Raw genomic sequence first — 17,341 nt, forward strand, 5'->3', positions numbered from 1 at the left:
TGTACGCTCCATAAGAGTTATGGTACAACATACCTTAGTTAACTCTTTTTCTTCGAGGTCCATAGGGTCCACAGGAATTACCTTGGGGGTATGTGGTTGGAGTGATCCATGCAGCAAACAGTTACAAGCTTCAGCTCCCAGGATGCACTGGGTCCTCCTCCATATATACCCCGCCCCTGGCTACAGACCGTTTGTTACCAAGCCCAAGGCAGGAGAAGGCTAGAGGAGAAGGAAGGACAATTGTACCACAGACACACTCACTCTAAGAAGAGGGAATAATAGAAATACAAAAGAAAAAGATTACCCAATAACACCAGGTGCGTTAGGGTGAGTGCCCTGTGAACCCTATGGACTTCGAAGAAAAAGAGTTAACAAAAAGGTATGTTATACCATAACTCTTATTTTCTTCTTCGGGGTCCATAGGGTCCACAGGAATTACCTTGGGGATGTCCCAAAGCAGTTTCCTTAAGGGTGGGAATGCTCCTGTTTAGTAGAAAGGAGAATCCGACGCCCAGAGAGAGCATCCTATCAAATGCGTAAAATTTGAGAAAAGTGTGGACGGAAGACCATATGGCTGCCTTGCATAATTGTTCAGCAAAGGCACCACGACGAAACACCCACGATGGTCCCACAGATCGAGTAGAATGTGCTGTCTCTGTGTTTGGAACAGAGAGATCTGCTTGTGTATAAGCCTCGCTTATGACAGCCATATAACACAAAAAGAGAATCCGATTTCCTAATGGAGTTGGTGCTATCCACGTAAATACGTAGGGCACGTACAACACCCAGAGAAGCTTCACCTACAGAGAGGCCTGAAGACTGGGAGGCTGGAACCGCAATTTCTTCATTTACATGAAAGTGGGATACAACCTTAGGAAGGTAACCCGCTCTGGTACAAAGAACAGCTCTATCTTGACAAAAAATCAAAAAGGGAGAGCGACAAGAAAGGGCTGCCAAATCAGAGACCCTACAGGCAGAGGAGATAGCCATAAGAAAAACTGTCTTTGCTGTCAACCACTTAAGGTCTACTGATTTCAGGGGTTTGAATGGGGGAGCCTGAAGAGCTCTAAGAACCAAAGACAAATCTCACAGAGCTACCGGAGGGACAAAGGGAGGCTGAACCCTCAGAACACCCTGAAAAAAAGTCCTAACATCAGGCAGCAGGGCAATCCTTCGTTGAAACCAAACTGAGAATGCAGATGCCTGAACCCTCAGGGTGCCCAGGCGGAGACCCCGGTCTAACCCAGCCTGAAGAAAAGCAAGCACCCGAGAGACCCTAAAAACTTCAGGATCATATTTTCTATGCTTACACCACTGATAATACGAGTGCCAAACTCTGTAATAAATGCAGGCAGAGGAAGGTTTCCGTGCCCTAAGCATTGTCTGAATTACAGAACTGGTAAAACCTTTGGCTCTTAAGATGGAAGATTCAAGAGCCATGTCGTCAAAAACAGATGAGAAAGGTCCGGATGCAAGCAGGGACAGTGTTAACAGGTCCGGTCTTAGAGTAAGAGACCATGGAGTGTCTATGGAGAGACTCTGCAGGTCGGTGAACCAATGGCGTCTGGGCCAAGCAGGGGCTATCATTATTACTGTTTCGCCCTCCTGCTTGAATTTCCTGATGACCCTTGGGAGAACGGAAGAAAGAAAAAAAAGATACGCTAGCCTGAAGTCCCACTTCACTGCCAGAACGTCCACAATTTGGCTGCGGGATCCCTGGTTCTGGACCCGTACCTTGGGACCCTGTTGTTGTAGCCTGAGGCCATGAGGTCTTCCTCTGGAAGTCTCCATCTGTCTACTAGGCTCTGAAATAACGGTGAATGAAGGACCCACTCCCCGGTGTGTATATCTTGCCGACATAGGAAGTCTACTTCCCAATTGAGGACTACTGGTATGAATACTGCCGAGATTGCTGGAAAATGACATTCTGCCCAGACCAAAAATGTTTGACGCTTCCACCATGGCAGCCCGACTTCTCGTGCCTCCCTGATGGTTGTGGTAGGCTACTGTGGTGTTGTTGTCGGACTGTACCTGGACAGGCCTGCCCTTCAGAATATCCTGTGCTTCAACTAGTGCTCTGAATACTGCACGCAGTTCCAGGATGTTTATGGGCAGGAGACCTTCCCTTGTCGTCCATCTTCCCTGAAATGTGTGCCGCCCTGTCACTCCACCCCATCCACGGAGGCTGGCATCGGTAGTGAGGAGTACCCAATCTGGAATCCAGAATGGACGACCCCGGTTCAGACGACACATCTACAACCACCATGAGAGGAAGAGTCGAACTTCCGGAGAAAGATGGATCATATGTGACTTTAATTGACTGGTAGTTTCTTTTCCAGTGGGAGAGGACTGGCCGTTGCAGTGGTCTGGAGTGGAAATGAGCATATTCCACCATGTCGAAGGTGGACACCCTGGATCTCAGAACCTGCATCGCTGAGTGAACAGATACTGACTGGTTGTGGAGAAACCTGCAAATTCACAACTGAAGGGCCACAATCTTGTCTTCTGGCAGATATATCCTCTGTGCCAGAGAATACAGGCGTTCACCTAAATGCACCATCTGTTGTACTGGAAGAAGCAACGACTTCTTCCAATTCATGATCCAGCCGTGTCTGTGTAGACAGGCAATTGTCAGTCTGAGATGATGCTGCAACACTTGTGGAGTTTGTGCCAATGTCAGGAGATCGTCCAGGTATGGCAGTATCCTGACTCCCTGGTGTCTGAGGCAGGCCGTCATCACTGCCATTATCTTGGTTAACACCCGAGGGGCTGTTGACAAACCAAAAGGCAGCGCCTGAAATTGGAAATGTTTCTGCAGAACCGCAATCCGTAGAAACAGTTGATGGGAAGGTGTAATTGGCACATGTAGATATGCATCCTGCATGTCCAAGGACACCATAAAATCCCCTGGTTCCATTGCCAAAACAATTGACTGAAGGGTTTCCATACGGAACTTGGGCAACCGGATAACTGTGTTGAGACCCTTTAGATTCAGAATATGCCGGTGAAATCCATTGGGTTTTTGGATCAAAAATAGGTTGAATAACCCGTTCCTTGTTGATTCACTGAAACTGGGGACTTCTCCAGAAAGTAAGGGCATACCCTTGAGACCACCTTCCGAACCCAGGCGACTGTTGTTGTAACAAAGTTTGTGTACATTGAACCATCAGAAAGCACAAGATGTCTCAATCACACTCAAAAAATTCTGTATTTCTGAATATTTGGATATGGGAGACTCAACCTGTATAGGTAATATATGCGGTGTCAAATTAAAATAGAAATAAAATTTAGGACATCGACAAATTTTTGTAAAATCTAGGAGCCATCTTAAAAGTTTAGGAGCCAGACCATCCTCCACGACAAAAATATATGAAAAACTTATATAGACCACCACACATGCCATCAGATGGCTCACATGCCTCTTCAATGGCCATCAGATTCTGCCACATGCCCATACCTGCTCCCAATTCAAAATATGCTACACAATAGGGCCCACATTCATATTAGACTACACACTAGGGCCCACATTCACATTATGCCAGACACTAGTGCCCACATTCACATTATGCCAAACACTAGGGCCAACATTCATATTTTCCCTCACAGTGGGACCCAAATGTACATTATGCCATGCTGTAGGGACCAAATGCACATTATGCCACACAGTAGGGTCCAAATGTATATTATGCCACACAGTAGGACCCAAATGCACATAATGCCATGCAGTACTGTCCAAATACATATTATGCCAGCAGTAGGTCCAAATACATATTATGCCAGCAGTAGGGTCCAAAATATATATTATGCCATGAAGTAGGGACCAAATACAAATTATGCCACAGAGTAGGTATAAATACATATTATGCTATATAGTACAGCTTCCCACACAAAGAAGAAAATGAAGCAGCCGGGTGCAGACAAAACTTTGAAGGCAGCCAGACTCTGAGCATAGTAGAAGACAACACACACTAAGGGGTAAATTTACTAAGAATCATGGTGGTCCGAAATTGCATTCACGGGTGTGTTTGGACATTTTTTTGAAACACTGAGATTTACTAAAGGTAAACACGGGTGTGAAATCATGATTCTCCCTGCAAAACACAAGTAAAAACACAAATAAAACACCATCAACCAAACTCGCAAGTACTTTACATAGACAGGAATATAACAGTGGGATTTACCAAGAATCGTGATTGCAAACACGTGTGTAAATTAGAACTAGGGAATGGACTCTGCGCTAGGTGCCTGATGGAAATCCGAAATGACAGAATGAATTTAAACACAACTTGATCTATTATGTATAAATGTGCAAATTTATTTATAAAACACTTTGTAACATCTATTGCATATAAGTATCCATATTGATACTAATTGACCTTCATAAAAAAATATTACATCCAATTAACATCACTCAAAAATAAAAAAAGCCTCAATTGTGAATATACATGCTAAAATAGTCTCTCTCTTTTTACCAATTGGCTATAAAAATATATATATAGCACCACACATATAGATTACAATAAATGACCACTCATGAGCATGTATAGTCTGAATCACCCACATGGAGATCCCTCCTAGGGTTAAATCCTTTAGAATAACTTGAAAAAGGGTCCCGACAATAATTAGGTAGTCAAATATAAGTAAAAAATCCTTTTCTTGAGAATGGAAAATGGTGTGGCTCCGTGGATTAAAAGATCCGTGGGACTTGGATTCTGAGTCCACACTTTTAACCACTATCAGATAATGGGAGCCCACACAGATGTAAAACTATCCTCACCTAGAGGAATAATGATCCAGCTGTGAATGCAAAAACCGCTATATTGGGTTTCCTAGGTGACCGCTGATATATAGGTACCGTACACTACTCGAGTCATAAAAGACACAGACACAGCAATAGTCCTTCTCATGGGGAGTGCAACTGAACAGCCAGACGCTGACTTATATCAAAGTCACGTCGCTTGTCCTGGGTGAGTGTGGTGTCACTGATCTCCCTAGTCAGAGAACATACACGTACATGGTCACCCGGAAAATTGCAAACAGGAAAGCCGGTGCTCCGTAACCAAATGTATCAAATTGGTGCTTAGGTAATGATGCTTGGCTGGATATATAGTAAAAATGTGAAGAAAATGGGGATCCACTGACGTGTTTTGCCCCTCTTTCCACTGTGGGGGCTTTTTCAAAGAGTGATCCTTCAGTGGAAAGAGGGGCGAATCCTCTAGTTGAGGATTGTTTTACATCTGTGTGGGCTCCCATTATCTGATAGTGGTTAAAAGTGTGAGCCCACCAGACACAGTACTGTCCTCGAAGAACAGTACAGATGTGTCCTGATATATCTAGGCCTCTTGCGCGATAAACAGCCCTTCTACTCACGTGCATGGCTCAACTTGATAGCGCAGAGAGACTGTGTGTACGACTTCTTCCTTAAAATGTGTCTTATTCACAAAACAACATGATTAGGCCGCACAAATGGCTTATGCTGATTAAAATGATATGCGGTATGCCTACATTCTGTGTGCAACTGCAGCTGTATCTGCATGCAAAATGCTACGTTACAGTGTCACAGCTGCTCCATAAGCTGCTTGTGCATCCGATTCTAATCACTTTGCGAATAAGATGCATTTTAAGAAATAAAGTCGCAACAAGAGACACACGGCCCTATCGAGTCACACGGTGCTCATGCATTATATGTAATGCAACTTGTAGCGTACGGAGGATAGATGTATGTGGACACTTACTTTATTAATGAGCGGTTCCCCCATAGATTTCAATGATCAGAACCGTTGGGTTATTAGAGTTCTTAGTAAAATTTACCCCCATGTGTGAAGCTAGCAATATCAATTTCAGCAGATAAACTTTATTACCGTGCATCATGACGTTATGATGACCCTCCTTTGTGGTATTCGATCAAAAAGCTGCTCCAGCATCATCCAGCTCCCCCGGGGATCAAATTCCTCCTTCATTGTGGTGGCAGTGAGAAGATCCGGACCCCAGGCAGCCACCCATTTTGCAGAACGGAGGAGGCGGAGCTACACTGATAGAATGTGGTGGGCTGGCATTCCTTAGTCCTCATGTGACAGACATGAAACTACCTGCCCACTCAAGGCTGTAATCACCTCTAGAGGAGCGCTTTTTTTTTTTCTTAACTAGCTTTATTAGTACCTGACCAATGGAAAACTGTCACCAGGACTAAAATCTTAGTCACCATGGCGACCAGGATTCGTGGAGCCCTGATTCTGCATATTATATTATCAGACTTAGGGGTAAATTTACTTACTTACTACTAAGAGTTTTTAGAAGTGAGTTTTAGAAGTGATGTTGTCCATAGCAACAACACCATAGATGAAATCATGCGGTTTAGTTTCCAAAAGACATACGCAGGGATGTATATCAGAGACTGTTGGTGTGTAGTTTTATATAGGAGTCTACAAGGGCACCTAATATAGTATATTACATAACGGCTGGTGCATGTAAGGTGGTATTTAATGTAAAGTTTTTTGCCAGAGCGGGGGTAACTTGTGCATCTGTAATTGCCCTTTTTTTAGTAAGAAAATGTATAGGGGCTTGCTGCTTGTGTTTGGATAAATCGTTATGTACAACCAGATCTTTTGTGTATAGGCTGGTGTAATGTTGGTGTCCTTAAGCATCTTCAGGGAATGGTCAGTAGATAGGATGGATCCCCCCCAGCATCAGAGGAGGTGACAGAGGTCACATCCACCTCCAACATGAGTCGCGATGGATACATTACCTTCAGACGCTGCAACCATTGGGCCTGAATGAAATTAATTAATTGTCTTGCTTTCTTTGATCACCTTTTTTGTTTAATTTATAACCAGCTGTTTTAGTATCCTTGATGCATACTGTATGGTTGACTTACATAGTTATCTTTTAAATCATGGCTCAACATATATCTTGTATTGGCTCTGAGACTGTATCATTTTGTTTTAGTTTATCATTAGTATGGTCCAGAAATTTGTGCTTAGTATCTATTGGTTTTAGGTTACCTAGGTGACAGGTAACACATGGGTGTACACACCCTTAGGGATGACTGTGACACTGGCGCTATGGCGCTGCTAATGACGTCAGCGGACCCCCTCCAGACGGAACAGTGTGGTTAATGCACACAGGGCTCGATTCAGACCCGCTCGCTAGATGCGTACATTCGTTCCCAGCAAATTCGGCACACACCCAGCAAGGCAGGCGATCGCACGGCAAGGCATAAGCACGCCCATTATGTCATGGCGTGAGATCACTTTGTGTATGCAGACGCCCACCAGCCTGTCTAAAGACGCCCACTTGGGCACGTCATCTCCAGGAAGTGTATGCAACCATCAGTACCATCAGATGCATTCGCAGTGCTTGAGGTTGACTATACCCTACCGCAAGCACTGCGAGTACTACAGTGTATAATCAAGCCAGGCGACGTGTACTATGACTCTGCTGGTTAATTATGCACGCCTTTCAAATGGCGTTAAGACGCTCAGGCACGCCTGCGTTCGCACCTCCACTCCCCCGTTTCTAGTGGCCTGCCCCTGTTACCACCCACAAACGGTCTCTCCTGTCACTCATTCAGCTGGGCTGTCTATGCTTGGCGAACGTATGCTTCCCGATCACTCGGATGGACTAGTTCGCGCACGCGCACTGCGATGCTTATGCACAATGCGAACCATCGGCAGTTACGAGCGACCGGGTCTGAATCAGGTCCACAGGGTGGAGATTATATAAGGAATTTGTTGTCTGTATATTTTCATGTCTTGATAAATGTGGTCCACACTGAAACGTTGACAAAAGAGAGCAAAATAAAATATTGCTGTGATTTATTGCCCGATTGTGAAGTCTCACTGAGTGCCTCCCGATTCTCCGTCTGTATATCCTGCTTTACGGGAATGGCACCGGAGCCATCGCTGCATAGCCAGAGTGGCGGGTTTTTTGGAATATCATATATATATATATATATATATATACACACACACACACACACACTAATATATATCTTTCTCTATATATATATGTGCACACACATATATATATTATACATATATACATATACATGCATACACGCACATACACGAATTTGGGCCTGCCCCAACATTTTAATTAGGTTGACCCCTCCCGTTACCGTGAGAGGAAGCCTGCCCCAAGAACCGAACCTCTCCCTTAAGTAGGAAAACAGCAGCGTTAAATTTAAGGGTATATAGTCTGCCGGCTGGTTAGATATCCAAATACCCAGATATTTAAATTTAGAAACCCAGCATAGGGGCAAAACTACCTCTGGGGCATCAGGAGGAGCACCTCGTATTGGTAATATAGAGGATTTATCCCAATTGGTTAAAGGCCTGAGAAACTCCAAAACTCCTCCATTACTCTAATGACTACTGGCATCGCCAATTTATAATCTCTAAGAAACAACAGTAAATTGTTTGCATAAAGAGTCATTGTGTCCACTCTATCCCCAAGTTGGAGCCCCATAATATCAGGAAGGGCCCTAAGGATACAGGCTAATGGTTCGATTGCTATGGTAAACAAGGCAGGAGACAGAGGGCAGCCCTGTCTGGTGCCCCGAAATAATGAAAAAGAGGGGGAAATAAACCCATTAACTGAAATTCTAGCACTGGGTCTATCATACAGGAGCTGAACCCATTTCGGGAAAACTGGACGCATTGACCTCCCACAGGAAGGGCTACTCCACTGAATCAAAGGCTTTTGCAGCATCCCTCTAGCCTTATAGGTAATATTACAGAGCTTAGGGAGTAAGCTGGGTAAGATCAAAGCTAAATCAATTCCAGTGAACGAGTGATAGGTAGAGGAGAAGCAAGAAAAGCTTTGTACATCTGAATATCTTCCCCTCCAAGCATCAACCCAGCCGAGACCATCAATAAATTTGGCAAATCCAAACCTACCTCCTCCCAACTGTGGAGAGGATGTCTCCCGCCACTTATCCACATGAGGATAAAGGAGATTGTTAAAATCTCCTAGGCATATAACATTGGTGTCAGGAGACTGTGCTACAAATTAGGCGACATGCTTCAAAACTTCATATGAGAAGGGGGGAGGTATATACTCAGCTAAAATATAGAAAGGCATAGAGTGGACCTTGCAGTCTAGAAATACATATCTACCATATGGGTCCGTCTTAATGGTATTCAACACAAAAGAAACAGATTTGCGAATTAGAACAGAGACCCCTCTTGATGATGACGTGTGCGAGGCGTGATATGCCCATCCCACCCATGGCCGTCGAAGAGAAGAGAGCTTATTACCTACAAAATGGGTCCCAGTTAAACAAACAAATGTCAGAGTTATTGTGTTTAAGCAATTTTGACACCAAGGAGCATTTGACTGTCATTCATTCTGCGGACATTCCACGCAAGGACACTTAACTGTGACATACAGAGGAAGAGAACATAAAAACATCTCTGATCCCATACCCTCCACCCTCCGATCCAGCATATAGTAATACTTAGAGACACAACCAGATGCAGCAATTAAAAATAATAATAATAAAAAAATTAAAACACTAACTACCAAATCACGAAAATCTCCCCCATCCCCAGCATTTTTATACCTAAATCCCTAACTCAAAACTAAAAAACTAACTCACAATATCGTAAGTGTAAATAAACTAGTACCCAACACCAAAAGAAGGGCAACCACCATTGCAAGGGAGCACCCGGCAACAGCGAACTGGTGTCAATAACATATAACAATGTGGAGCAAAATATTTCACACATAACAGTCAGACTATGCAGCTGAACATAGTGTAAACCTGCACCCTTAATAGGCTCAACAAAAATATACAGCATTAAAGAAAGGGATGTCAGGTAGTAGCCATTTGTCGACCACCAGGAGCATAGCGGTCCAGCCAAGCAGTCGCCTCACGCGGGGTAGCGAAGAATCTGGACTCTCCATCCGCCACTTGGGAAGAGCATAACGTATGATATATTTAAGTCCTGGAATCTGCGCTTAATAGGGAGGAATTGGCCTCTATTCTTTTGAACTTCCATAGCGAAATCCAGGAAGGCAGAAATCTTCACTCCATTCCTAACTAGAGAACCTTTAGTATGTCCTACATGCAGCACTGCATCCCGTCCTTATAGTGCAAAAACTTAGCAATAAAGGTACGAGGAGGAGCCCCAGGCGGCAGAGGACGAGTTGGTACACGGTGAGCCCTTTCTACAGCGAACTGTAAGGAGAAAAGAGTCTCTGCTGTAAGATTCAATTATCCTCTCAGGCAACCCAACATTGTTGCAACGCAGATGACTTTCCACCTCCAGTAATTTGTTTTTTCAGAAGCTTATGGGAGTCCTCCAAAGTTAAAATATGGGTTTCCACTTGGCTCGCTCTCTCTCTGATGCGCTGTACATCCTGCCACACCAGTGACCGATCACATTGCACTTTTTCAATTTTATCAGAGAGGCGCTTCTCACCTCCCGCTACCGCCTCCAAGACTTGCTGCAAATGTAACTGTAGATGGGGCACAGCATCAGAACTTTGCGGACCACCCTCAGCATCTGGAGCAGGAGATTCACCCTGTGATGGGGGCTGTGGGGCCTGTGATGTGGAAGTGCGGGCAAACTTTTCTAGTTTAGCTGCAGCAGCATGGCCAGATTTCCCCATAATGGCAGAAATCAAATCCCTGAGAATATACTGTATACTAGAATGAAAGACAGCTGTGTATTAAGCACAGGCTACTGCAGACCACCAAAATCCTGCAGCTGCGATACAGACAGCATAGCTGCAGGAGACTTGTAGACAGGCAGAAATTACGATTGCCACCAGGCCATGAGCCAAGACCACTACGTACTTCCGGGCACAACGAGGGAGAGTTATGAGGTATACAGCAGGCTCCATGGATTGAAAGCCGCGTCCAGGACAGTGCTCAGACGCGGGCAGAGCTTAGCAGGCTGCAGGCACATATAACAGCTCCCGGCAGTGGCAGGCAGAAGACAGCCCCGAATCGCTCAGCAGGTACTCCGGGGGTTGGGGCAACAGAGGCGACCACCGGGTCAGCATCAGTGGTGGAGAATGTTTCGACGGGGAGCTCTCCGGAGTCACGTCTTACTGCCATGGCCACGCCCCCGTTATTTAATGTATTATTGTTTTAATTATATGTAACTAAATATCTTTCTATATAGTGTCAGGTGCATAAATATTGGGACATTGATAGAATTTTCATATTTTGGCCTCTATTCACCACCACAATGGCTTTGAAATGAAACAAACAAGATGTGCTTTAACTGCAGACTTTCAGATTTAATTTGAGGGTAATTACATCCAAATCAGGTGAACGGTGTAGGAATTACAACTGTTTCTATATATGCCTCCCACTTTTTAAGGGGCCAAAAGTAATGGGCCTATCAACTCAAAAGCTATTTCATGGACAGGTGTGGGCTATTCCCTCGTTATTTCATTAGGTAAAAGGTCTGGAGTTTATTCTAGGTGTGACATTTGCATTTTGAATCAGTTGCTGTCAACTCTCAATATGAGATCCAAAGAGCTGTCACTATCAGTGAAGCAAGCCATCATTAGGCTGAAAAATCAAAACAAACCCATCAGAGATAGCAAAAACATTAGGTGTGGCCAAATCAACTGTTTGGAACATTCTTAAAAAGAAAGAACGCACCGGAGAGCTCAGCAACACCAAAAGACCCGGAAGACCACGGAAAACAACTGTGGTGGATGACAGAAGAATTATTTCCCTGGTGAAGAAAAACCCCTTCACAACAGTTGGCCAAATCAAGAACACTCTCCAGAAGGTAGGTGTATATGTGTCAAAGTCAACAATCAAGAGAAGACTTCACAAATGTGAATATAGAGGGTTCACCACAAGATGTAAACCATTGGTGAGCCACAAAAACAGGAAGACCAGATTAGAGTTTGCCAAACAACATCTAAAAAAGCCATTACAGTTCTGGAACAATATCCTATGGACAGATGAGACAAAGATCAACTTGTACCAGAGTGATGGGAAGAGAAGAGTATGGAAAAGGAAAGGAACTGCTCATGATCCAAAACATACCACCTCATCAGTGAAGCATGGTGGTGGTAGTGTCATGGCATGGACATGTATGGCTGCCAATGGAACTGGTTCCCTTGTATTTATTGATGATGTGACTGCTGACAAAAGCAGCAGCATGAATTCTGAAGTGTTTCGGGCAATATTATATGCTCATATTCAGTCAAATGCTTCAGAACTCATTGGACGGCGCTTCACAGTGCAGATGGACAATGACCCGAAGCATACTGCAAAAGCAACCAAAGAGTTTTTTTAAGGCTAAAAAGTGGAATGTTATGCAATGGCCAACTCAATCCCCTGACCTGAATCCGATTGAGCATGCATTTCACTTCATGAAGACAAAACTGAAGGGAAAATGCCCCAAGAACAAGTAGGAACTGAAGACATTTGCAGTAGAGGCCTGGCAGAGCATCACCAGGAATGAAACCCAGCGTCTGGTGATGTCTATGCGTTCCAGACTTCAGGCTGTAATTGCCTGCAAAGGATTAGCAATAAAGTATTAAAAAGTTAGATTTAGGATTGTTTAGTTTGTCCCATTACTTTTGGCCACTTAAAAAGTGGGAGGCACATATAGAAACCGTTGTAATTCCTACACCGTTCACCTGATTTGGATGTAATTACCCTCAAATTAAATATGAAAGTCTGCAGTTAAAGCACATCTAGTTTGTTTCATTTCAAAGCCATTGTGGTGGTGAATAGAGGCCAAAATATGAAAATTCTGTCAATGTCCCAATATTTATGCACCTGACTAACTATATACTACGGCTTTAAATTTTGCCTATATTAAAATATCGTGTTTATTAATTCTATGAACGAGAATCCAGCTCATGTGACCAATGATGTCCCCAATGATGTACCATGATAACTTTGGCCCAGTAACATGCTGGGAGAAAGCTCCTCCAGTCCCGCTCACGTGACTGACGACGTTCTCCTAGTGCATTATGCTCACCTAGGACAGGCCTGGCCAACCTGTGGCTCTCCAGCTGCTTTACCAGCTGATTGGTTGGAGGGTATGCTGGGACTTGTAATTTCACAACAGCTGGAGAGCCACAGGTTGGCCAGGCCTGACCTATGTGATTACCACAATTCAGTAACAAGCCTGGAGAAACTTCCCATGGTACCATGCGACTAGGGGTCCCTGTCACGTGTCCGTTTGCATCACTTAACGGATTTACTTTAAACTAATGACAGTTTCCTCTGCTTTAAAAATATATTTCCTTGTTTACAATAGGATTGCCTATTTATAGCCACATTTACATTTTTGCACTAGGGGGGAGGGCTAGGTTTAGGGTGCAGGGAGGGAGAGGTTAGGTTTAGGCACTGAGGGGGGGGAGGTTAGGTTTAGGCACCGGTGAGGGAGGGCTAGAGAAAGGGGGTGGGTTAGGATACCTACAGACAGCCGTCTGTATACCGGCATTGGGATTTTGATCGCTGGGATCCCGAGCGCCAGCAGCCCGTACCCAACCCAAACTTTGGACATATAAAGCTTTTGGAATCTAAAACACTTGCTTCTGAGGAAGCGGAGGGGGAATAACTTAGCAAAACGTGTCAAGCCTAACACAACTGTGACGCAAAACTAAAGTTACTCCTATATTTATCTGGACCAGTGCAGGACTTTCCCCACTTTGGGTCAATTAAGGAACTCCAACAGCCATATATACGGCAAGGACTTATTGCTAAAGGACTTATTGGCTTCATCTTTCCATAAACTGGTAACATATCAACTGTAAACTAAAACTAACCGGATTGGCTATCATATTTTCTACCATAACTCACCCAGTGCCCCTTTCTCCACTGTTGTTCCTCCAGCAATAGGGACATTATTTTTTTCCATCTTGGAGGATCACTTTCGGTTGTGTATATTATCATCCAGTTGCTTATACCTCTATGGTTATGAATTACTACATATGTATGTTTATTATTAATATATGAATGTGTTTTTATGTTTTAATATTTGTGATTAAATATATAAATTAATTTTACTATCCAGCCGCACTACTTAGTATTTATATTTGGATTTAGCGCTGTTCTTTCTTTTCTCTACTGTGTATTTTATAATATAAGCCAAGGCTTGGAGGTTTTACACCACCCCTTTACAGCTGCTCCACCTATATTGGCAGCGCCCCAGTTGGATCATATAGTAATTAGTACTTCAGCCATTTAGTGCAGTCAGAAGAAAACACCACAAATGGGCAGTCCTCTTACTGTATTTATCAACAAGCCCAGTAATGATCTGATAAGGACAATCAGCCAGTGGTTTTCGTGGGTGTGGTATGATATTACAACATTCATTATGTTGACATGCTCTGAATGTAGACATGCTCTGAATGTCAAAGGATGACATATCAACATCCACAATTTCAACATTTTCACAATGTCAGTGTGAATGTCGACACTTATATTTAGGGCTAAAACTAACCCTAACTGCACCCTTAGGGCCTTATTCAGCATGGAACGCTATTCTGCTTATATGCACGCATTGCTATTATCAGCAGTGTTATTTAAATGTGTGCATTCACATTGCGTACGCAGCCTGACATAAGAACGCCCACTTCCCCTTACTCACATCAGTATACTAGGGCAACATAGCGAAACAATCAGTGACATCGGACCCGTACACATAGTTAATGAAGCCCAGACCTCACTCACGGTATCGTAGTGGCTAATTTATGCACGCCCATGTAACGGCGTTGAAATGCACCGGCACCACTGCGTTCGCCTGACCACCCCCCGTCACCACCCACAAATGGCACTTCCTGTCAATTACTCTACTCAGGGTCTACATAGCCCCTGCAAACGCAGTTTCCATCGCAATTGCTAGATCACACACTGCGATGCATACGCAGAACGCAACAATCGACCAATTGCGTGCGTCTTTGCAACTGCGTTCCTTGCTGAATCAGGCCCTAAGACTAATTGCATATATCGACAATGATAGTTGATATTCACAATGTCGACATTTTGAAAGTGTCAACAATGTGGATGTCGACATTCTGAATATGTAGACATCATGGTGTCAACATTTTGATTGTAGATATTGTCAATAAAACATGTTTTCGTAATAACTCAAGCCAACTGTCAAATATCACAAACAAAGATTTAGAAATCACTTAACCTGTGCTAGCTATACGTTACTACAGGGTGTGTTAACTTGAAACCTCAGGATATCATGTTACAACATCTGTTGTAAAAAATCTCCTGACACAATCTCCTCATAAGACATCTGTGCCCTTTTACTTCCTTTCATAAATGTCCAAATCAAGCGATCCCCCTGCTCTATCAGTACTGCTAGCTTGCTTCACAGCCATCAGATTTATTCAGAATGTTGAATATGCAGGGCCTGATTTTGAGTCGGAAGCAGCAGCGATGTCAGACGCAGTGAAGCGATGATTTTTAGTCTGCGCATACATCCAAGTGGCACCGTGCATGCGCCTCCATTTTGTTTGAGACGCATATCAAATTTGGAAGTGCGGTACCAGAAACGTAAGGCGCATTCCTGGACGGTGACGGGAAGGTATGGGGAATTACTATAAAGATGCACAGAGATGGTGCATCTTATGGGACTGTTGCAGGCGTGTTGCTTAAAGTTCAGATGAGAAACTGCACCTACCACAGGTGCTTATAAAGATGTACCAGGCGGTAATGCAGCATCGAGTTGGTGTCTCAGTCATTGCCCATTCTGACACACGGGTATACATCAGGGAAGGGCTTTGTAGCGCCATTAGCATAAAGTCACAGACGGGACTGTGCCAAAAGAGCCAATGTCAGCCGCAACTGCGTCCAACTCAGAATCAGGCTCCCAAACTGTAAGCGAGGTCTGGTCCCTGGTTGAGCCGGACTGTGACACTGTTACATCACTAAATGAGGGGAGTCCTGATGATGTGTGTGATGGTCAAGGTTTAAACAAAGAAAAAAGTGATGGCTAAGTACCATCTGTCCCAGGGGGAATTATATCAAGATATGCCCTTCACGAGCTCACAGACAATATTCTGAACATTAAATAGGGAATTATATATATTTTTTAATGTGTTCTACAATTTCCTAATTAGTCCTTTTAAAGTTTAGTTGCGCCATGGTGTTTTACCAACTACGCAACTCACATTAGTGACTTTGCTCCACAATTGCGCAACATACCTGTTCTGTGGATAGTCTTTAGTGAGCAGAGGAGATGCAGGTATGGGGAACCCCAACATACATGAGTAAAATATTGTGGGTTAAGGCAGTGGTTTCCAAACTGGGTCCTCAAGGCACACAAAGAGTACAAAGTTTTAATATCCAAGTCACATGTGTCAAGCATGGATATCCTAAAAACCTGGACCTTTACGGTGCCTTGAGGATCGAGTTTGGGTTAAGATGTTAACCCTTTAACCTATACTATTGATACGGGAGTACTGGACCCCCTGGGTTATAGTAGCCCCCATCACAAAGGATATAGAATTAGAGTACTAGTAGTTGACCCTCACCCCAATGAGTAAAATACTGGTCCACTAGGAACGGCTAGTGGAAGAAGAGTTATGTTGGCTTGATATTACGATGTGCAAGTCAATAACTTCATACCTCAGCTGTCTTTGCCCAGTGCAGAGGGGTTGCCCCATGTCGAGGATCTTCTGCATGGACCTGGCTGGCACTGAAGTCAAGGATTGATTCTGCACATCTAAAAATGAAGCACATGTATATAGTTGCTTTAAAAAAAAAAAAATAAAGAAAAACAGTGATTTCAATGAGATGAGACAACTACTTTACAGCATTAAGGATGTTTCATAATGATATTTCATTATTCCGAATATTGCTAGTATTCACTTCAAATCACATCATAATGGGCATGATAAATGCTACAATAGCTTAATTAGCAAAACTGGCATTGCAATGTAAGTCATTTTAAATTCAGTGTCAGTGTTATGCCCGTTTAGTTGCAGCAGTTGTTTTATTTATTATTTCATTTGTGAAAATTTCAGCAGTATATGTGCACATATTCCTGCAAGGAGTCAATGTTAATATGTCGCACTGTGAACTATCCAATATTATGCAATATCGTTATTACCGTGCACTGGCCCTGATTCAGAGCCGGACGCTCTGACAGAGCGCTCGCTCTGAATCAGGGCCGTCCTTCTTGTTTTTCAGAGCGGCCTCCTGGCCGGTCGCATAGCTGTGGGTGACCACCCACAGCTATAGCGAGCGGCCAGGAAGATGGTCGCGATGGTCAAGATCATCGCGACCATCGAGCTTGCGACGAGACCCTTGTGGTAGGGTCTCGTTGCCACAAGCCCCAGAGTGCTTTCGGCTCTAATAGAGCCGAAAGGACTCCCACTGACATCACAAGTGATGTCA

At 43.8% G+C, this 17,341-nt stretch overlaps 1 protein-coding gene across 3 annotated transcripts in view; it reads right to left on the reverse strand.

Annotated features, from left to right (window-relative positions):
• PLA2G6 (phospholipase A2 group VI) overlaps positions 1-17,341 on the reverse strand; it is a 114,860-nt gene that overhangs the window by 72,629 nt on the left and 24,890 nt on the right. For all 3 annotated transcript variants that reach the window (XM_088455044.1, XM_088455042.1, XM_088455043.1), the window contains exon 6: positions 16,571-16,667. In XM_088455044.1, the coding sequence (XP_088311170.1) occupies positions 16,571-16,667 (97 nt within the window). The remainder of the gene's footprint in view (positions 1-16,570; positions 16,668-17,341) is intronic.

Source organism: Taudactylus pleione, unplaced genomic scaffold (genome assembly GCF_031769625.1).
Source record: "Taudactylus pleione unplaced genomic scaffold, aTauple2 ptg000642l, whole genome shotgun sequence".
Lineage (NCBI taxonomy): Eukaryota > Metazoa > Chordata > Amphibia > Anura > Myobatrachidae > Taudactylus > Taudactylus pleione.